The following is a 22,300-nucleotide window of genomic DNA, read 5'->3' as shown; positions in this document are numbered from 1 at the left end:
TTTAAGTTATAGTTCTAATCCAGAGTACTGGAACCAGGAGAGCCAAATGTGTAGTTCTATCCTGAAATACTGGCTCTTCTTGAGACTCAAGAAGTTCCTGATAGTCCAATGGCTAAGACTTCCCTGGTAGTCCAGTGGCTAAGACACCACACTCCCAATGCAGGAGGCCCAGGTTCAATCCCTGGTCAGGGAACTAGATCCCACATGCCAAAACTAAAGATCCCTTGTAACGCAACTAAGACCCTTTGCAGCCAAATAAATAAATAATAAATTAAAAAAATAGAAATTCCTTCTTATATGTAGGAAGATCAGCCCTTTTGTTCAGGCCTTTAACTGATCGGATGAGTGCCCCCCATATTGAGGAGGGCTGTCTGCTTTACTCTATCAAGTTACATGTTAATTTCATCTAGGAACACCCTCAAAAGAAACACCCAAAATAATGTTCAACCTTATATCTGGGCATCCTGTGGTCTAGTCAAATTGACACTTAAAGTAACCACTACTGCGTTATTACATACAGTAAGATTCATGAATTTTAAATGAGCAATTCAATGGACTTTGACAAATGTATAAGTAGTATAGCAACTACCACAATGATGATACAAAACATTTTTGTCAGCTCAGTATGCTTCCTTGTGCCCCTTGCACTTAATCCCTTGCCCCCAAACCCTGCCCCTGACAACCATTGATTTGCTTTCGATCACTATACCTTTGCCTTTTTTAGAGTTACATAAAAGTGGAATCACATAGGATGTAGTCTTTTATGTCTGGCCTTTTCACTTAGCATAATGCATAATGATTTATTCATATTGTTAAGCATATCAGTAGTTCAGCTGTTTTGATTGCTGTGTAGTGATCCATTGTATGGATACACCACAATTTGTTTGTCCCATTCATTCACTGAAGGACAATGTGTTGTTTCTAGTTTTTGGTAATTACTAATATAGACCCGCTATGAACATTTGTATATAGGTCTTTGTATATAAGTTTTCACTTCTCTAACTACCTAGGAGTGGGATTGCTGGGTCATATGGAGAGTATGTATTTAAGCTGCCAAAATGTTTTTCAGATTGGTTTTATCATGTTGCATTCCCACCTGCAATGCAGGAGAGTTCTAGTTGCTAAGTATATCCTAGTTAACAGTACTTCAGGAGCAACCATGAAGGAAGTGTAAGGAGGAGCAGAAGGAGAGAGACTGGATGCTCTAGAAACTAACTAAGCTACTTTAACTGAGAAAACTTCAGAGTGTCGATACTTGAGGCAAAAGAAAGAAGGGAAAAAATGATGGTAAAGAGGCAATTATCACTTAAAATGTAGTGAATATTTGCTGAAACCAAAGGAATTACAGATTGTGAAAATGGCCTGTGGCAGAGAAAGTCAGAAGAAAAATAAGTCTTATTCAGTAAATGAGGCAACAGTTAGGAAAAACAGACCTAGTGACTGAAGATAGAGAAAAGTGTTCAATAGAGGACATTTCCTCCCCTTGTTTTTCCTGTTACTCTACCTGCAGTGTGCCCTTGTTACTGAGGAACAATTTATGTTTTCACTATTAATTAAGCATAAATATACATATAAGACTCATCTTCACGAGGGCATATAGCATAACACAGTGTCTCTGAAGCCTTAATATGCTTGGGAATCACCTGGGCATCTTGTTAAATGCAGCATCTAATTCACTAGGTCCAGGGCAGGACCTGAACTTCTGCATTTCTAATGAGGTTCTACATGGGGACAACACTGTGAGGCTGCAGACTGCAGGCTAGTGGTTATGAGTGTAGACTTTGGAGCCAGACTGCACAGGTTCAAATCAGACCTCTGTCACTTAGAGCTGTGAAACCAGGTCACATTTCTTAGCCCCTCTCCCTCAACTTTCTCATCTGTAAAATGGAGATGACAGCAGTGCACAATACCTCACAGAGGCATTTTGAGGATCACGTGCGTTACTGTACGTCAGCACTTAGACCCACGCCAGGCACATAATAGGTGCCATACCATATTCCTTTAGTTTTCGACAGGTTCCACTGACCCAGGCAGCAATGTGTCTAACAGCTTTAAATCATGCTGACTGGGTCCTGCCCAGGTTTTAGTTCCTCCAGGGTCCTGTGACATACTTTGGGTGGCAGCCACCAGTTCTACTAGAGGTGCTAATTAAGAAGCCCATTCAGAGTCACTAGGCTGAGACTGTCCCAGAAAAAGAAAATCCACTGAAAGGATTTCAAAGAGAGAGAGACTGACCATCCAATGTGTTTTACCTGGTGGATGTCACCAGGTTCAGGCCCATGGGGCGACCGGGGTCTCCACACAATAGACATTTCTACAGGCTGGACTATTGCTGGGCCGGTGCTCAGAGAGTGTGTTTGAAAGAATTTCCAGCCTAACCTGAGGGCACAGCTGCTAGCTACGATTGCTGCACCCGGTGCCCTTCCCTCCAGGAGAAGCAGGCAGTCACTCGGCCACACCAGCCAGTGAATAGACTCTCTATTGCTGTTTGCATCCTGCCCCTTTAATCTGCCTCCAGCACCCCTGTAGACAGCCTAATTGGTCCTCTGGATCCAGCCCTCTTTGGCCTGTCAGCTCAGCTCTGTGTTCATGGCCTGCTTTCATCTCCCTGCTTGCTTGGCACATCGCTCTATTCTCAGAGCTTTCTGATACTAAAACGCAGCTTGCAGAGCTTGGATGATCTTCATACCGTTTCTGCCTCCCTGTTAGTAACCATACTAGAAAAACAGCTGTTAATCTCAATTAAGTTTTGATTGCTAATTAGCAGCTACCTGTCAGGATCAAGCAGCTCTCTTCCTGGTCCCTTTAACTATTTCTCATGCAGCTGGTACAGTTGGTTTCCATGAGAACCATTTAGCTAGACACATTCTTGACCAAAACTGCCACATCTTCTGCGGCTTTTGTAATATCTTTCCAGTAAGCTCTGAGGTTCCTTGGCTACTTTCTGCTCCCTGGTTTTCTTAATTTCATTGTTCAGCTAGTTTCCAATGGAAGCCACTCCATCTCTATTGCCAGTGTGTCTTGGAAAGGAAATCAGGGGATTAACAAGCCCATTAATTGAAGTCAGGTTAAGAACCTGTGCTTTAAAATGCTGTCTTTAGACTTCCATTCTCTAGTTCTGCATGTAAGAAGCCTGGAAGGTACCACTCCATCCTAACAGATAAAAAGTTGATCAAACTGAAAAGCCAACAAATTGGAAGATTTGATTCTTTCAAACTACTCTTTTTATCACTTCCAGGGGACCATAGAGGAAGTAGAGACATGTGCTTCACCTTTTAATGATTTCCTTTGTGATTTCTTCTCAATAACTTATGCTTAAAGAGGACATTTCACCCTATATTTACCGCTAGCATTTAATAGGTTAAAGGTCACTCATGGCAATTTATTTTAGACTGATAATTTAACTTTGTTTCTCCCAATAGCTAACCATCTGTCCCAGAACCATTTTTTCAATAATGAATTGATTTGTGATACCATCTTTAATATATACTAAGTCTGCATCTATACTGGGGTCGATTTCTGGGCCATCAAATCCATTACATGGATCTGCCTGCCAATTCTTTTGTCAGTAGCACACTGCTTTAATTATTGAAGTTGCATTATCCGGTAGGGCAAGTTCTCTTTTGTTAATCTTTACTTTCAATATATTCTTGGCTATTTTTGGCTTTTACTTTAAAAATTATTTTGTCAGACTCTCCTCTCCCTATCTAGTATTTCCAAGAGGACTTCATACAATTACTAAGAATTTTCTGAAATACTGGCATCACTTTTCCAGTGCAAAACCACTATATCAATTTATTTAAGACTTCTTTTACATATCTCAAATTTTCGCAGTGTTCTGCAAACAGTCACATACTTTCCTAGGCATGTTATCTTTTTTGTTGAAATTATGAAGTGGAACTTTATTTTTCATTACAGTTTCTTATTCCCATTTTGAGAGAGATTTGGGGGTGGAGTAGGGGGGATATTTGCAATAAGAGAATTCAATGTGAATTTGGGGTTTTGGCTCATGAATGTGGGTGTTTATCTTGGATTTCAATATGTTTGAATTAATGGCAGTGCTTGGTGGCTCTTGACTAAAAACTCATAATAATATGCTTGCATTATGCTGAATTTTCACAATAAAACAAAAAATGTTGAAAATCTAATAACAAAAATGTAATTCAGAGTTAAGCTGCTCTTCAGTAGCCAGGGACAATGGAATGCATCAAGCATACAATTAAGCAGATACCCTCTTTTTCATTTTATCCAAGGCCAGTTCACTTAGCGCCTGAGTATTGCTAGAATATGTCAGCCCCTTAATAATACTTTTTAATTTAGTTGATATTCCCAAATGATCTTTCCAATTTTGAATGATGTTTTGCACGTTGCCTTTAGTTCACAAAGCAGAATGTATTCTTCCAGTAATAAAATCTTATCCTGGTACTAAAATTCAGTTAGGCATGCTCTGAAGATATGCTAACATGAAAATGCTGTTTCATAATACTGGGGGATAAAATAAATTTGAAGAAAAGATTATCTTAGAAGAAAACCTTACTCAAAAAGTTAAATAACCATAATTACAAAAGAGAGAGGAAGAAAATCTCAAAGCCTAACTTAATCATCAAATCTAAAGTATTTCATCAGATCTAAGATACCACCATTATAAAACACACCATTATTTTGTGTAATGCAAAGAAATAAAAAGATTCTACCAGGTATATTATGTCATGCTGTAGATTATAAGACTCATTCTAGTTTTAGAGATTTTAAAATTGAGGGAGAAATTGTACTTTTAAGAATCAATGATATATGTTAGAATGCTTTCTGTAATTAACAGAAACCTGATTGAGAAATATGTTGGCTCACATCCTGGAAGCTGACAGAAGGACAGCTTCAGGAAGGGGCTGATCCAGAAGTTCAATATTGTCATTAAAGACCCATTATCCTATCACAGGATCAACTTCATTCTCTAAGGCTTCTACCCCTTCTAGGTAAAAACATAGATGCCAGCAGCAAATGGACTACAGAATTCCATATTTACACTGAGTCAAAGGCAGAGGACTATTTCCAAATAATTGAAAAGAAATTTCCTAGACATCCCTAACCAACTTCTCATGTTCTCAGCAGTCCAACTCCAAACTGAGTCACTTACCTGAATAAATACTCTCCGAGCTGTGTTGTCCAATATAATGAAGACTCACTCTTATGGTTGCCTGCAGGGGCAGATGGACCCTCACTTAAAATTTGGTTCCTGATGCTGAGAATGATGCCATATACATACACCAAGGATATGAAGTTTCATAACTTACATGACTGAGGTCTCTAGAGAGAGCAGGGCAGCCTTCTGTAGTAGAGTTGAGACAGCTTGAGAGTTCAGGGATAAGAGGCTGGCCTGATTGCTTATTATAGTCAGGAGCGGGGCCAGTAGGAGCGTTACATGGTGTGAGCAGGAGTCTATGTGGTTTGAATCATCCATCAGTGCCCAAAGAGAGAGCGCCAAGGCTTTCTTCTGAGCTTGCGTAGATCTGGGGTAAAGGGATAGAGAAGGATGAGGCTTAAAGGGTATCAGAAGTCAAATATCAAAATAATAGAGAGTTCTTATTATACTCTCTAAAGGCAATTGTCTACATTGTCTACATTTAAATAATTTAAGTTAAATAAAATTAAAAATTCAATTCCTCAGTCATACTGGACACATTTCAAGTGCTCAGTAGCCACATGTGGTCAACTTACTATCTCAGAAAATACTGTTGGACAATGTTGGTTGCTAGAGCAAGGGTCAGCAGACTTTAGCTCAAAAGCCAAATTTCACCTAGTATCTGTATTTGTATAGTCTTCTAGTTAAACATGGTTTTTACATTTTTAAATGGTGGCAAAAAATCAAAAGTAGAATATTTCATGGTGTGAAAATTATATGAAATGAAAATTTTAGTGGCCACAAAGTTTTCTTGGAACTCAGTCACATCTACTCATCTTTGCACTGTCTGCTCTGCTTTCATGCTACAGTGGCATTAGTAGTTGCAGCAGAGACTGTTTGACCAGGAAGCCTCATATGTTTACTACCTGGCCCTTTATAGGAAAGCTTTGCTGACCATGGTCTGCAGGAACAGGATGAACCTCTCCAATCAGGCTCACTCCTGGATGCATGGGGTCAGGTGCCTCTGAGTCAGATTAGGTACACGGAGGCCTGGAGGATGCCTGAGCAATCTCAGAGCAAGCAGAGCTGGAGGCTGGGTAGGCCACCACCAATGTCCACTACATCTAACAGAAAACAGACTCATGTTTAACTTCTGTATGAAACTGAGGTGATGGTCTCCAAAGGGGACCTCTCTACTCACTAAGCAAATGACATTTCTTGCTATAGCATGGCAACCTTTCCACACTAAGACATAATACTTGAATTCTACTTTATGTTCATGATTTCATGCAAGACCCATGCTTTCTCAATCCTGACACATATATTTTATGTTAGTCCATTTGATTTCATTGTTACTGCTGGTACACATAAGATACAAAAATTCAAACCAATTTCTTGTGTCACAACCTTCATGATCATCTTTTCCCCTATCCACTCCATCTCCCCTACCCCTGCCTCCTGGTTTTCTGTCAACTACTTAAATTTCTTTCTTTTTTTTTTTGGCCATACACTATGGCTCGTGGGATTTTAGTTCCCCAACCAGGGACTGAACGTGGGCCCTTGGCAGTGAGAGTATTAAGTCCCAATCACTGGACTGCCAGGGGATTCCCTAAATTTCTTACTTTAAAGATCCCTAATTAATTTTGGTGAGATAATTTTTTAAAGCAATATTTAAGCAAGAATTTTTTAACATTATAAATTATTGATCTTTTCATGTGTACAAATTTCATCACTATCCATTCATAAGTTCACTTTTTACCTCCCCTCACATTCTGGAAAATGGACCAGAGATATATCTGATGCTACAGAAACATTATTAAAACATGTTTTCATCTACTTAGGATGAAAATAGGATATAGTGTAAGCAAACTCTAGAATAAGAATAGGATCTCTTATCTAGAGAATTTGAGGTAAATTTGACTCTAAAATGTCATAATTTCCCCGGTGGATTTATCAAAGTGGAATTTCAGTATAATTCAAATAGATGAGTATTCCTGTGAATGGTAAATAAGTTTCAGATGAGAAGCCTGGACACTGACTTTGTAATAAAGTTTGTGGATTTTAAGAAAGGTGAATTAGAAAGGGGAGTGATTGAGTCAACTAAAAAGAGAGGCGGGATGTCAGGTGAGAATATTACATCTTGGCTAGTTTGGGGAAAGCTGTTATGATACGGATGTTGTGGAAACCTAGAAGTTCATTGTTGGCCTGATTGGTAATTGGCTTGGAATGAACAAATTGTGGATTTTAAAATTTGTGTTTCCCCAAGAGCTATTCTCTTCTTAAAAAATTAGAGTGTCTTTATTGAAAGCATTTTTAACTTTTGCCATAGGTGGAATTTTACAAAAAGGTACACAGTCCTATTGAAACAGCTCACCACCTCACCCTCTGCCAACTAGGGTGGAGGATTAGCAGCTGCTTCTATGTCCCCAATGCTGACGTGCATCATGGAGGAGGAAGGAATAGAGGCTGCTGAGGTCCCGGAAGAGTGGGCTGCAGGAACCAAATGGGTGGGACTGGATTTCAGGAGAGAGAAAACAGAAAGGAAGAGCAGGATTGTGTTTATGTCTATGCAACTTTCCTTGCTGCTTCTCAGAATATATGCGGTTTAATCTTCAGTTGGGTAATAGGACAATAAGAGGCATGACAGAGAAGTGGTTTACACAGTGTACTCTCATGCAGAGGCCACACACCACTTCTGCCCACTGCAGTGCCCCTGAGGCCAAGCTGGGAAGACTGTCCCCTGCAGTCGCCCTCACTTAAGGCCCACCTTTGAATCCTCAGTCACCAGCCAATCTTCAGCCTGCCCAGCACAATAGCAATGGGAGAGGTCAAGGTGGGCTTTGTTCTACCCCATTCTACCTGAATGGCTTCTATTTGGAGGATGGCACCAAGGAGTAAGGGCTATAGATACTACGTGTCATCTGAGTATAAAACATTAATCCTTTCCTTACTTCGTACATCTGCTTCTCCAGTCTCCACACGCTTTTTTCCCGTATATCCTTTGAAGCTCTTTGAAGACAAAGAAGCTCTCTATCCTTTACCCAGGAAAGTTCCACATGCAAAGAGATCCTTTCAAGTGAGCTTTTAATCACACCAGAAACAGGTTTGCCCTGTAGTTTCTTGTATGTGGCTGGCATACTGCAGGCCTTGTTATTCTCAGATTGAAGATGTTATTTCCCAACACCTGGAGATTATGTGTCTAGATACCTTAGGAGAGAAGAGATGCGCTGATACCCGCATTAAAATCATAAAAACATAAAACCATTATGTCTTTCAAGGCAGAGTCAGGTTGAGTTAATCAGAATTGGTTTGCAAGATCCCATTTGTTTCTGTGTTTAAACTAGTGTCAGGTTGACAAGTCTTTTGTTCCTACACTATCACACTGGCTTCTGTTCTAATCTGTGTGATGCCCGGACAATATAGATAAGCTAAACATGGTTTAATCAGTTCTGACTCTTCTGATCTGACTGATACTTTTGCATGGATTTTGATTAATCAGAAATGTATAGAATATTCATGCCTCATCCCATAGTTATGACAGGTGCAGACTTGGCTTTTCATATGTTCAGAACGATGCCACAATTCAAAGTGTCCCTTTCATCTGACATACTACTAATTGAATGACTTCTTTTCTTTTTTGAAATAATAGAATAGCCTGTTGGCTTTATACTTTTGAAATGGGAAATGGGAAATATGGTTTAGAAAAGCTTCTGTGAAGTGTTACCCAGGGTAAATAAATTTGTAATGAAGTAATTCACATACCCTCTCAACGCAAGAGAGCTTCTAAGGGTTTTATTGACTTGATGAGGAGAAAAATGGAAAAATATCCAAAATGGACTCTGTAGCAAATATCAAAAGATTCAAATAAACACAGAAGGTGGGAATCATTTTACCTTCAAGGGGAGTACATTTTTTCTGTTCTCCATCAGAGTGCAGAGAACAACATCTGGTCCCCAACACAGGGCAGCTCTCTGGTTGTCTTATCAAAAGCAAACAGATACTTTCTAGTCCATCTGGGGAATGCAGGAAGCTAGAAATAGCATCATACTCATCCCTACACAAACAATAGCAACAGCATCAACACGCACACAAAAACGAGACAAACAGCAAATCCACAACAACATCACTTTACCCTCTAAAAGAGCTAACAAATGACAGATGCCCACAAAGAGATGATGTGAAGACACTTTCTCACCTGGGACAGATGCAGCTGGACATTGGTAGAAGAACTTAGGTGAAATTGTTAACAAATTAGTGAGGATAGCAAAGGCTGAGTGTAGGCAAGTAACGCAGAGAATATAGAACTGCCAATGACTTTAGATTTCCACCCACTTGTATTCTCTTTCCCACTAACTTTAGCAGATACTCAAAAAAACAATGATGAGGGTCTCGAGAAGGCATCCCTGGAAGTGCATGTTTGTGGGAGGTGAATGGTAGGGCTGTGGGAAAGAATCTCTTCTCCTCGATCTTGTAGAATAAGCCTAATACTGTGGGAAGAAGGGCAACAAATACTGTTACTCTTAGGTACTAGTGAAAGCCCACTGCAGCTGGGGAATAAAATAGAAAAAATAAACTTCTAAACGTCAGGAAGAGGCCGTAGTGTTGAGAAGGCAGTGAAAACCCATGAGACTCGGGGACACAGTGACTAGCCAAGTCTGAACAATAGAGAACACCCCGGTCATCATCACCAGGTTAACAAGTAACAAGTCACAGTGGAATTCTGCTGGGAGAACTATGAAATCATGGCAAGAGACTCTCTGAGATGCAGCAAAAAGCACTGACCTGATGCTCAGAGTGAAGCAGACACTGAAAAATACACCATATTGAACCAGCCCCCATCTTAAACACGTCATCACAAGAGTAAATTGAAGCCTTTGGTGCACTGCAGGTAGCCATAGCAACCCTAAATACCTCTCAACTCCTCCATAGACTGATTCAAAACTACACACTAAAGGCATCAATAGGAGAGATATGCCTACTTACAGAGTATTTATCTCAGTCTCAACTCTGCCACACAAGATTTCCAGCTTTCAACAACAACAACAACAAAATGAGGCAGATGAAAAAGCAAGTAAAAACAACACACTGCAAAGAGACAAAGCAAACAACAGAAACAGACTCAGATATGATGCAAATGTTGGAACTTTTGGACAAGAGATTTGAAAGAACCATTATTAATATGTTAAAGGCTCTAATTGGAAAAGAGTACAATATACAAGAATAAGGTGGGTAATTTCAGCAAAGAAATTAAAACTATAAGCAAAGGCCACATGGAAATGCTTAAAATGAAAAAGCCACAGTAAATAAGGATGGCATCGCTGACTCAATGGACATGAGTTTGAGCCAACTCCGGGAGACGGTGAAGGACAGGGAAGCCTGGTGTGCTGCAGTCCATGGGGTCACAAAGAGTCAGATGTGACTGAGCAACTGAGTAACAACAATGGTAAATAAACAAATGGAATAGAGTAGAGAAGAGCTGTGGGAAAATATCAAATGGTCTACTACATTGATTTCAAAATGAATGCAAAATTTTCTTGACAAAATTCAACATCCATCCATGATTAAAACTTCTCAGCAAACTAGGAATAGAGGAAAACTGTCTTAAGATAAAGGGCATTCTTCTCGGAGTCGAAGGCTAACATCATATATGAAGACGGAATACTTTGCCCCAATATGGGGAACAAGGCAAAAAATTGTTTTCTAATTATTCCTCTTCAACATTATACTAGAAGTCCTATCCAGGAAAATAAGGCAATAAAAAGAAATAAAAGGCGTACAGATTGGAAAAGAAAAGATAAAATTCTCTCACAGATGACATAATTGCCTATATGGACAATGTAACAGAGGTCCTAAAACTGATAACTCAGTTCAGCAAGGCTGCAAGGTACATGGCCAATATGCAAAAATTAATTATATTTTTGTATGTAAGTAGTAAAATTTAGAATTCGAAGTTAAAAATAGCAACATGAGTTGCAATAGCACTAAGTACAGGATCTATATCTTGAAAACTACAAAATATGAGAGAAATCAAAGAAACTTAAAGAAATGGAGAGATACACTGTATTCATGGATTGTGTCAATATTGTTAACAGGTTAATTCTCCCCAGACTGATTTAGAGATTCAAAGAAATCACAGTGAAAATCCCGGGAAGATGTTTTACTAATATTGGTAAGTTGTTTGTAATATTTATATGAAAGAAGAAAAGAACTAAACTAGCCGAAACAATTTTGGAAAGGCAGAAAGCTGCAGAATTCACACTGGCTGATCTCAAGGATTACAATAAGCTATAGTAATCAAGACAGTGAGTTACTGGCAAAAGAATAAACACATAGATCAATGGAACAGATAAAGATTCCAGAAGCAGACTCACACATATGTGACAACTGTTTTTTGACAAAGGTGCAAAGACAATTCAGGAGGAAATGACAGTCTTTTCAATAAATGATGCTGGATATCCCTATGCAAAATAAATTTCACCTTGATCCATACCTTTTACAGAACGACTCAAAGTGGACCACAGACTTACAGATAAAATGCAAATCTATAGAATTCAAGCTCCAAGAAGTCAAGGATGTTCAATTTATGTCTAATTATACTTAGTGAGTAATGACTAGATTATGCAGAATCAGTTCCTCCTCTATGAAGGGATCCTCAATATTAATATCTCTGAGCTTCCTCTGCTGCTGCTGCTGCTAAGTCACTTCAGTCATGTCTGACTCTGTGCGACCCCATAGATGGCACCTGCTAACAGAGTGAAGTCCGAATTTAGAACTTGGCACTCAGCAGGCCCCCAGCAAATGTGAGTACCCACGACAGCATCTAACAGATTCCTTTCTGTTGTCCATCTTCTCGTCTAAGTCTGTGTGGTTCTACTTTGCTATGAAGTTCTCATTTCTGTTCACTATAAGAAAAGGTAAATCAAAACAGACCTAAAAATTCTGTTTTTCTCACTTGGCTCCTGCTTCTGTCCAATTTGTCCTTCTTTGGGGACCTCTTTGTGTCAGTCTCTGGCTGATCAGTGTTCACACCATGTCCTGATTTAGTATAACCTGCAATTTTCATGAACACAAAGAGACATTCACTCCCTCATCCAAATTAATGATAAAGGCGTTAAATTAGACCATCCCCGACAGCCATCTCTGCACCTTCCTACAACTAGATACTTTGTAATTTATCAATAACCTTTCTTTATGATCTTGTAGCTAATTTTGCAAATAAAATTTCCTGAGACATATCAAATCTTTACCAACATAAGATATATTACGTCTCTTACATTTCCCCTTCATCTATTCATAACTCTGTCAAAAAAAAAAAAAAAGCTATTGTGCTGGCATGATTTGTTTCTTTGAAGCCTAAGCCACTTATATATCATCACTTTCTGATACTTAAACACACACATGGACACACACACACACACACACACACACAATTATTATGGCTGGATAAGATGTTTACAGGGCGATAATTGCCAGTTTCTTTTTGTCTTTCTCACTTTGAAGAACAGGCTATGTTTCATATTCACGTCAGTACATCCATCTTATAATTTTCCTGATTCTACCAAGTGTTTAGCCTGATTTTCTATGATTACTATGTGAATCTTATCAGGAGACCATTCTCTGAATCTTGAGCTATGTCCTGAGTAATACAGGCCAGTGTCAAGGAGGTCCCTGCCTCCCCCCAGTGCCAGGGAAAAGCACTTTCCAGGCTCCAGAAGGGAAGCACAAGAATCCTAGGTTCTGACGTTGGTGGAAATATTTTTAGGACATCCCTGTGGAGATGCACAGTTTTAGAAGATGATAAGAATTACAGAAATCAGTTCAGAATAGAAATTTTGCCTCACTTACGTGTGGCTAAAAATAAATTAGGAATTTTGGCCATTTTAATCTCTTAAATATTTTACTTCTTTTGATGCCTTGTCTTTTTAAAGAAAGGAAGTTGACATTTATGGAAAGCCTATCATAGGCCAGACATTCTCTAGCTGTCATTTAGTCCACATAACAACCCTTAATATATATTTTATTATCCCCATTTTACAGATGGCATTGTAGAGACTGTGATTATATGGATCTGCCTAAGGCTACAGGGCAAAGGATAGGTCTGGGACTCGTATGCAGTCTGTGTTATTTCAAAGACCAGTCATTCTACGTAGTCCATACTATTCTTTAATTTGCAGAAAATCATTCCATGACTGTAGATATATCTCTTAACTACTCTATCCATTTCCTCACCTGTGAAAGAAGAGGCGGGCATAGCTCAGTGCTAGGATATGTGCTTGTTCCAATACTCTGAGAAACTTGAACAATTTGAATTCGGGGCAAGAGAAGACCTGATTATTTTCTACAGGGAAATATTAATTTTAAAAGACAAAAAATATTAGAGAGAAGGCAATAAGAGGAGGGAGGTATTGGCCTAGGTAAATATGGGTGAGGTTCATGCATATTCGGAGAGACTAGAGGCAAGTTTGCAGTTTTAGGATGCGTGAGGAACTGAATTCCCTTCACAGTTGCCTTAGACACCTCAACAGAAAAGTTGAGAAATACCTGGATTTAAAATTGTATGGTTTCTGGACTGCTGCTTCCAACTCTTAAGTTTCTATACTGCATCAGGTCATCAAAAAGGCAGTTGTTTGCACTGAGGTCCATCCTTCCGAAGAGCATGATTGTGTTTACTGATATTTCCAGAAACCCTCATCACTTTAAGAATGTAAATTATTTGGATACTCCTATGTTTTATATACGTTTCCCCCTCTTCCTCTATACACAGTAGAAGATGACTTTTCACATGAGTTAGTGCCTAAATTTAGTGATCTAAAGTTGTAACAGGTGCCACCACTTATGTGATTGACTACACTTCTCCTTCCTCCCTCCTTCCCTCCCTTCCCACCTTTTCTATGGAGAACTGTTTTACTTTAAGGAGTTACTGTGTTCTAAGTTGTAGCTTTTACAAATGGTATCATATTTTAAAGAATTCAGGGGGCACAACTTTAATGAAAAATTCTCTATATTTCCGTGGAGTGAAGTCAGTCTAACTCTTTTAAAACTCCGATGGATCGAGTATTTTAAGCAAGTGTCCTTTCCTTAGCAGCTTCAATACAGTGAAGTCTTTTAGAACAGATTTCTGTGCACTTCTGGATGCCAGGTGAGGAATGGAGAAAATGTGGGCTAGCTAGTAGAAACTGAAGACTGAAGTAATTCTTCAATCATATTGAAAAAAGATGTATTTAAAAAACTGAGCTTCATGTAATTTTTTGACTTGATTGAACTACAAACTCTCAGCAGGAGTTTGATTTCCAGCCCACTATCCAGACCAAAGAGGTTTGGATGAGCTTCAGTTAAGTATGCAATTCTAAGCTCTTGGCATTCTGCTCATCAAGAGTAAAGGCATGTTACAGATGACAAGAGGAGGAGCTTCTGAGTCCTCTCATTTCCACTGTCTGGGCCATTAGCAAGCGTTGCACAGCATCCGAGCACATAAAGCCAGCGTGGCGTCCCTTCCCGGAACAGCTACTTTGCTACCCCATTTTGATTACTTCTCCAGGCTGGGAACACAGAGGGATGGCAAATCTAGGATAACAAATACCCCTGGCATAATATCATCAGGGATGCAGAGTGGCGGTGAAGTTATTAAACCACATGGAGCCCCACTTTTTTATCTTTAAAATGGGGATATATATGTTTATATAAAGTGTCTGGCAAAATGCTGAGCTAGAAAGCACAATAAAGCACCCCTGGCATCTGGTGGCTGTTGGTATCGTCTAATGAATGCTACAAGCCCATAGTGAGGGCCTGCTTCCTGCCCATCCCTTGCCAGGCTCTGAGATGACAGACGGAGGGCTCTCGTCCAGGCAGAGCCTGCAGCACCCCTCCCCCGGCCCACGCTCTTCTCAGGCAAACATGCCCAGAGCCCCTCGCCACCCCCCAGTCTGGTTAGGCCTCTGTCATGTGCTGCCTTCCCAGCCAGCCCACCAGGCCTGTGGCTCAAGAAATTTCGGGTATGGAAGAAACCTTTGCCAATGAAATGCAAGAGGAGTTCTAACTTCTTTATTCCCCAATTTCTGAACCTAGATGGTCATGAGAACTTAATATATGCTTTTGTTTCCCTTCTGTTCAGTCGCTCAGTCGTGTCCAACTCTTTGCAACCCCATGAACCACAGCACGCCAGGCCTCCCTGTCCATCACTAACTCCCGGAGTCCGCCCAAACCCATGTCCATCGAGTCGGCGATGCCATCCAGCCATCTTATCCTCTGTTGTCCCCTTCTCCTCCTGCTCCTAATCCTTCCCAGCATCAGGGTCTTTTCCAATTAGTCAGCTCTTTGCATGAGGTGGCCAAAGTATCGGAGTTTCAGCTTCAACATCAGTCCTTCCAATGAACACCCAGGACTGATCTCCTTTAGGATGGACTGGTTGGATCTCCTTGCTGTCCAAGGGACTCTCAAGAGTCTTCTCCAACACCACAGTTCAAAAGCATCAATTCTTTGGCGCTCAGCTTTCTTCACTGTGCAACTCTCACTTCCATACATGACCACTGGAAAAACCATAGCCTTGACTAGACGGACCTTTGTTGGCAAAGTAATGTCTCTGCTTTGTAATATGCTGTCTAGGTTGGTCATAACTTTCCTTCCAAGGAGTAAGCGTCTTTTAATTTCATGGCTGCAATCACCATCTGCAGTGATTTTGGAGCCCAGAAAAATAAAGTCAGCCACTGTTTCGACTGTTTGCCCATCTATCTGCCAGGAAGTGATGGGACCGGATGCCATGATCTTAGTTTTCTGAATGTTCAGCTTTAAGCCAACTTTTTCACTCTCCTCTTTCACTTTCATCAAGAGGCTCTTTAGTTCTTCTTCACTTTCTGTCATAAGGGTGGTGTCATCTGCACATCTGAGATTATTGATATTTCTCCCGGCAATCTTGATTCCAGCTTGTGCTTCGTCCAGCCCAGCGTTTCTCATGATGTACTCTGCATATAAGTTAAATAAGCAGGGCGACAATATACAGCCTTGATGTACTCCTTTTCCTATTTGGAACCAGTCTGTTGTTTTATGTCCAATTCTAACTGATGCTTTCTGATCTGCATACAGGTTTCTCACTTAGCGCCTCAAAATCCATATACTTCTTAGTTCAGGCCTAAAGGTGACATGCTCTGCTGCTGCCACTAAGTCACTTCAGTCGTGTCTGACTCTGTGCGACCCCATAGACGGCAGCCCACCAGGCTCCCCCGTCCCTGGGATTCTCCAGGCAAAAACACTGGAGTGGGTTGCCATTTCCCTCTCCAGTGCATGAAAGTGAAAAGTGAAAGTGAAGTTGCTCAGTCGTGTCCATCTCTGCGACCCCGTGGACTGCAGCCCACCAGGCTCCTCCATCCACGGAATTCTCCAGGCAAGAATACTGGAGTGGGGTGCCATTTCCTTCTCCTGACATGCTCTGTATGAATATAATAGCCAAGGTGTCAGTACTCAGTCTGAACACATCTTAAACCTGTAGACATGATGCCTCTTCTATAAAAAGGTTTTAGGAAACTGCCACTGTCTGGCACGTGCAGGTGGTTTACGTGTGTGTGCAGCACAGGTTATGTACGCTCTTTTAGAAAAATTATAAAATTGAAAAATACTGTAACTGACCTAAAATCCTACTATCCAGAGTCTATTTCATTGTTAATCTTCTAGACTCTTTTGGTTGTCCATATATGTGCACCTAAATTAAAAATGTAGACATCCTGTAATAAAGTAAGGTATATATTTTACATACTGATTTTATTCTGCTCAATAATACTGTGACCCTCTTTGCATGTCTATAAATACATTCATATCTCCATTCCAAATGACTAATAAATACCATAGTTTATTTAATCAATTTTCTATTATCAGACTGTTTTAATTTTTTACTCATAAATGTGATATGAATATCTCAGGCTCTACTAGCCAGTGAGTACAAGTATAGTCTCAGTAACATTGATTTCCAAAATTTAGTAACTCTAGGGCCTCAACTCTCATGGTTTTCAAAGTCTTCCTCTTTAAATATTTCCCAGAGTCTATAGGGGGCTTCCCTGGTGGCTCAGATGTAAAAGAATCTGCCTGCAATGCAGGAGACCTGGCTTCAATCCCTGGGTCAGGAAGATCCCCTGGAGAAAGTAATGGCAACCCACTCCAGTGTTCTTGCCCGGAGAATTCCAGGACAGAGGAGCCCGGTGGGCTACAGTCCCTGGGGTCACAAAGAGTTGGACATGACTGAGTGACTAACACTTTCACTTTGAGAGTCTACAGGAGTGCTCATTTTGTCAGCGGGTCATTCCTGGCTACTGCTTGCCTCCATGGCCGGCAGACTCACTCCATGCCTGACAGCTCCACAGGGATATGCTTCAAGTTGAACTTTGCTTCTGTTGTCTTACCAAGTCATCACCATGTCCTGAAAATCTGTTATTTCAAATGTTAACGTAACCAAAATACCATCAATGCACTTGAAAATTGACTGTATTGCTCTACCACTCCTGACAGTAAGAGGGAACGTGTATATATACTATGATCGGCTAGGGTCCCATTGGGAGATTGCTCAAAGCCCGACTGTCTAGTGTAAGGGACACACACCCTGGTTCTCGCACGGCTTCTCTCTCTGGGGGCCCACCCCACTTCCCTAGTAGGAGGAGGATGACCAACCATTCCACTTTGCGGGGATGTTCCTGATTTTAGTAACACAATTCCCATGTTCCAGGGAGCTCCCAGTCCCCTACAAGCCAGAATGGTCAGTCACTAGTAGAGGAATTGGTTCAAGTACTGGCATCAGCCAACATGCTGTGTTTACCACACTGCTTCCTTCCAAGACTAGGCCCTTTGGCTCAGCCTGGCTTGCTTTCTCCTCTATGATAAAATTCATCCTAGGATCCCCCCAGTCTAGTTTTCACTGGGGCCACACTCACCAGACATACCTGATATGTCTGAACCTCAAAAAAAGGACAATGTTTCAAATAGTTTATCCTCAAGAAGCTCTTCAGCTCTTCATTTAGCCTTGTGTTCAGCCTCTCAAACCAGTGGGTGCAAATGCCCCTCTGGTGGGAGAGATGCTGCCTGACCCTACTCTAGAAATTCTGGAATCCCATTGCTTTCAGGTAAACAACACTCTAATGAACATCTAGTATTTAGAACACTATGTAGAAATCTGATTGCTCCTTTAAGATAAATCCCCCAGAATTTAATTGTCTTTGGCTTTTGATACATATTGCCTTTTGGAAAGTCTGTTCCAATGAGCCGTTTTTTGATTTATTTTTTAAACCATGCAAATTTGTATCCAGGATGAAAAGAAGCTCTGACCTGTTTCTAGGATAACAGAGAACATTCCATGCCAGGAAGTCCTTGCCAGACAGTAAAGGGAGAGGATTTGAGAGGAGGGCTGGGAAGAGCAGTTCCAGAGTCGCCGAAAGAACTCGAACCATTAAGTCCCCTGCACTCAGTGCTTTGTGATTACTGGGCAGCACCTTCTCTTGGAGTATTCAGGTGGTCCCTCTAGCTGTTTTCTCTTTCACTCAGGTCCAAATTCCTGCGGGCTGTCCAGGTAGACCCCAGCCAGGGAATTTGCACTTGGAAGGAAAATAGAAGCTGGGAAAATTGCATATCAACTTGCCCTCTTTTCTTGTTTGATTCCCACAGAATATGTAGCTGTTGGCCTTCAGGAAATAAAAATAATGAGAAATCCCAACCCAGATCACTATTAGCAAAATGAAGCCATTGTCTAGTTGGCTGGAGAGTCATCAAAGGTAGGGTGGGGAATTTTGCTTTGGGCAAAGCTCTGGGAACAGTGTGGGTCCCTGATCAGGGTAACTGACAGGGCTCTCTGTATCTCGAAACCTCTGGTCACAGGTCTCTGGGCTGCCTGGGTTCAGTCCCCTGTTGGAGGGTTGGCTTGGGACCTCCCAGAATCAGGCAGCGAAAAGTGAAACCTGGGAGCATGGAACATATCAAGTGATTTTTCAACTCTATACGGTACACTCAATCCACATGCCAGGATGAAAAATACGAGAGATGTGTGTGTGCCAAGGGCATGTATACTGTTTCAAATCTAAGTAAAGAAAATATAAAGCATTCAAAATAACAAGGCTTGGACTTCCCTGGTGGTCCAGTGGTTAAGAATCCATGCTCCCAATGCAGGGGCCCTGGTGTGATCCCTGGTCAGGACCCCACAAGCTGCAACTGAAGAGTTCACATGTAGCAACTAAAGATCCCGCATGCTGCAACCAAGATTGAAGACCAAAGATCTTGTGTGCTGCAGCTAAGACCCTGTGTGGCCAAATAAATAAAAATAGATATTAAAAAAAAAAAAGCAGGGCTTCCCTGGTGGTCCAGTGGTTAAGAATCTATCTTGCAGTGCAGGGGACACCAGTTTAATCCCAGGTCGGGGAGGACCCCACATGCCATGGGGCAGATGAACCAGTGCGCCACAACTACTGAGCCCATGTACCACAATTACTGAAAAGCCTGTGTGCCCCAGAGCCTGTGCTCCACATCAAGAGAAGCCACCACAGTGAGGAGCCACCCTCTCAACGCAACTAGAGAGTGGCCCTCACTTGCCGCAACTAGAGAAAGCCTGGGCACAGCAATGGAGACCTAGCACAGCCCAAAACAAATAAATATTTTTGAAAAAAATAAAAATAAAAAATAAAGCAGATGCCATGCTTGCACGAACAATTTGCAGTTCTCCTCATGCAAAAGTTACTGGCAATTGTTGACCCTTCAATGGGCAGTAAGGAAATAAGTAAGTAATATTACCCATTAGGTCTGATATAAATGCTGAGTGAACTAACTAGATATATATTCACATCATTAACCATCCAAACTAACAGAAATAAAAGACCCAACTCCCTCAGCACACGGGCAGGGTCTGGAGCAACACTTAGTCCTAATTGACCAAGTGTTTCCAACTAGGAATAGGCTTCCAGAATGTTCCACTTGGTCTGAGCTGCCTTGACTTCAATGAAAAACAAGGAACCAAAAAATCACTGCCTTGAAGGTCATGCTGAGACAATGTTTTTATTTGGATGCTGAACTCTCCTATGTCCCCTGGGGGGAAAATTCCAGCAGAACATATAGGAAACTTAGTTTCAAGCCCCAGAATGTCAATTGTCTGGTTGTATAACCAAGAGCAAGTTGCTTCTCCTTTCTGAATATCAGTTTTCTGGGCTTTAAAATGAGGAGTTTGAACTAAATTGTCTCCCAGAATCTTTTAACTTCTAATATTATCAGCAAAATAGCTCTCACCAAATATATAACCTGCATCACTTTTGAGTTTTGGAAAAGTTCAGTTTAAAACTATCAATTGAATTTCTGCAGCCACCATTTGGAGAGTAACACGCTGAAGTCCAGATTCACCTTCTTGCCTCTCCATTGTTTTACTGTTGCTGTTGTGAGTGGCCTTGGGCAATGGCAATTTTCCAAGACCTTTGGGCATGACAAAAAAACCACCCCAAAAGTGCAGTCTTGTTGTGCCATTCATTGGGTTTCCTTGGCTTCTCAGAAAGCAGATTAAATGCTCCTCTGTCATTGCCACTATTATACTCCTTCTATATCTTATCCTTTTCTGAAGTAGCTGTGATGCTCTCATCTAGATTTCAGACTCTAGATAGACTCATACTCAGACTTCTCCAAGTTCCAACTAAATGAACATCTGAATTGAAAACATTGCTGTCATCCAATCTATTTATCTACAGGGGTGGGTGGTTAGGAAAGGAACAGGCAAAAAGAAATAGAAGCAGAAGGTGGAAGTCCTGCTAACAGTGTGTTAAGGCTCTAGAGGGACTTGGGAAGGTCCTTTGGCTGTCTCCTCTTCCTCTTCCCTAGAATCTCCTGAGGACCTGCTGGAAAGAGCCATTTGAGCAGTTGGTTGTCTCCCTCTATGTGTATTCTCCAGGGGGACTGGGCTGCTCAAATGGCTCCTGTTGGTGCTATTCATGGAAAGACAACTCTCTGTTCTCCTTGAAGCCCCACCTCTCCTTGTCCCCAGGCTTGGGTTTCTTGTCGGCAGCTGGAAGACTACATGGCCAAATGACAAGCTCAAAATAGCACACACCCAGTGGGCAAATAATGTAACTTCCCTGGGCCAAAGGTTGCTTATCTACAAGACGGGAACAAGTGTCCATCTCTTGCACTTGTTGTAAACTTTAAACACTGTAATGTGTATAAAATTCATGCTCAGCACAGAGTAAAAGCTGACTACAATGTAGTTATCTAGAAAGTCTAATAATTTGGTTGATGTTGGTTGGTGGCATAATGTGAAAGGGGAAAAGCTCATTTTTATGTATCTTTCAGGTTTCAGATTTCATTGTAACACAAATGTAATTTCAGTGAAAGCAACAGGATGAGAGTGTACAGTCTTTCCTACGGCCGCTAACTTGTGTGTATAAAATTCATGCTCAGCACACAGTAAAAGCTGAATAAAAGGTCGTTATCTAGAAAGTCTAAAAATCTGATGTTAGCTGGTGGCATAATGTGGTAGGGGAAAGTTCATTTTTATGTATTTTTCGGGTTTCAGATTTCATTATAGCACAAACGTAATTCCAGTGAAAGCAACAGGATGAGAGTGTACAGGATAAGAGTGTTCCTTCAGCCACTACCAACCCTGGGAGTTAACAACACTAAGAGGGCTATTTGGACAGTTGAAGGTTACATATTTACAGATGGGATTTTAAGAGTAAAAGCCCATTTGTAACCCTAAGGTGTTTAAACAACCCTGCAACTTGATCTCAAATTCCCCCAGCAGTATCTTAACTCCTCCAGCCTCCTGTCTGCCGAGCCAAGCCCTCCTTCCATGACCACCTGTCAGTTGCTGTAATGGCTGGGGCTTTGTGTGGCTCCCAGCTGTAACCTGATTTCCACAACTGTTCAAGGGGTGCTGCAGCTGCCACAAAATGTGTACGTTTTTCAGCCCTGGCCAGTGGCTGGGGTCAATGGCATGACTCTGAAAAGTTTCTATTCATTCACTTACTCGCTCAGTAAAACATGTTGAGTACACTTACTATGGGCCAGGCCCCTGCTAACTAGGCACTGGGAATAGAAAGGGAGTAAACCGGGGCCTCTGTCTTCCAGACTGGCAGATTAGCAGCAGGTGTAGACAGACAAAGACATACTACAATGCAGCATCATGGTACAAGAACAGGCGTGGATATACACCTGAAAGTAATTAAGCACCCAAGGCAGGGG

General features: G+C 41.1%; 1 protein-coding gene across 3 annotated transcripts in view; it reads right to left on the bottom strand.

Annotated features, from left to right (window-relative positions):
• The window catches only part of LOC145518914 (uncharacterized), a 233,708-nt gene that overhangs the window by 48,489 nt on the left and 162,919 nt on the right, over window positions 1-22,300 (bottom strand). For all 3 annotated transcript variants that reach the window (XM_081524187.1, XM_081524186.1, XM_081524188.1), the window contains one exon: window positions 5,292-5,507. In XM_081524187.1, coding sequence (XP_081380313.1) covers window positions 5,292-5,507 — 216 coding nt within the window. The remainder of the gene's footprint in view (window positions 1-5,291; window positions 5,508-22,300) is intronic.

This window comes from Giraffa tippelskirchi, chromosome 8 (assembly GCF_054371585.1).
Source record: "Giraffa tippelskirchi isolate mGirTip1 chromosome 8, T2T-mGirTip1v1.2.pri, whole genome shotgun sequence".
Taxonomy (NCBI): domain Eukaryota; kingdom Metazoa; phylum Chordata; class Mammalia; order Artiodactyla; family Giraffidae; genus Giraffa; species Giraffa tippelskirchi.
Note: the sequence above shows the minus strand (reverse complement) of the source record. Positions and strands in the feature narration are given on the sequence as shown.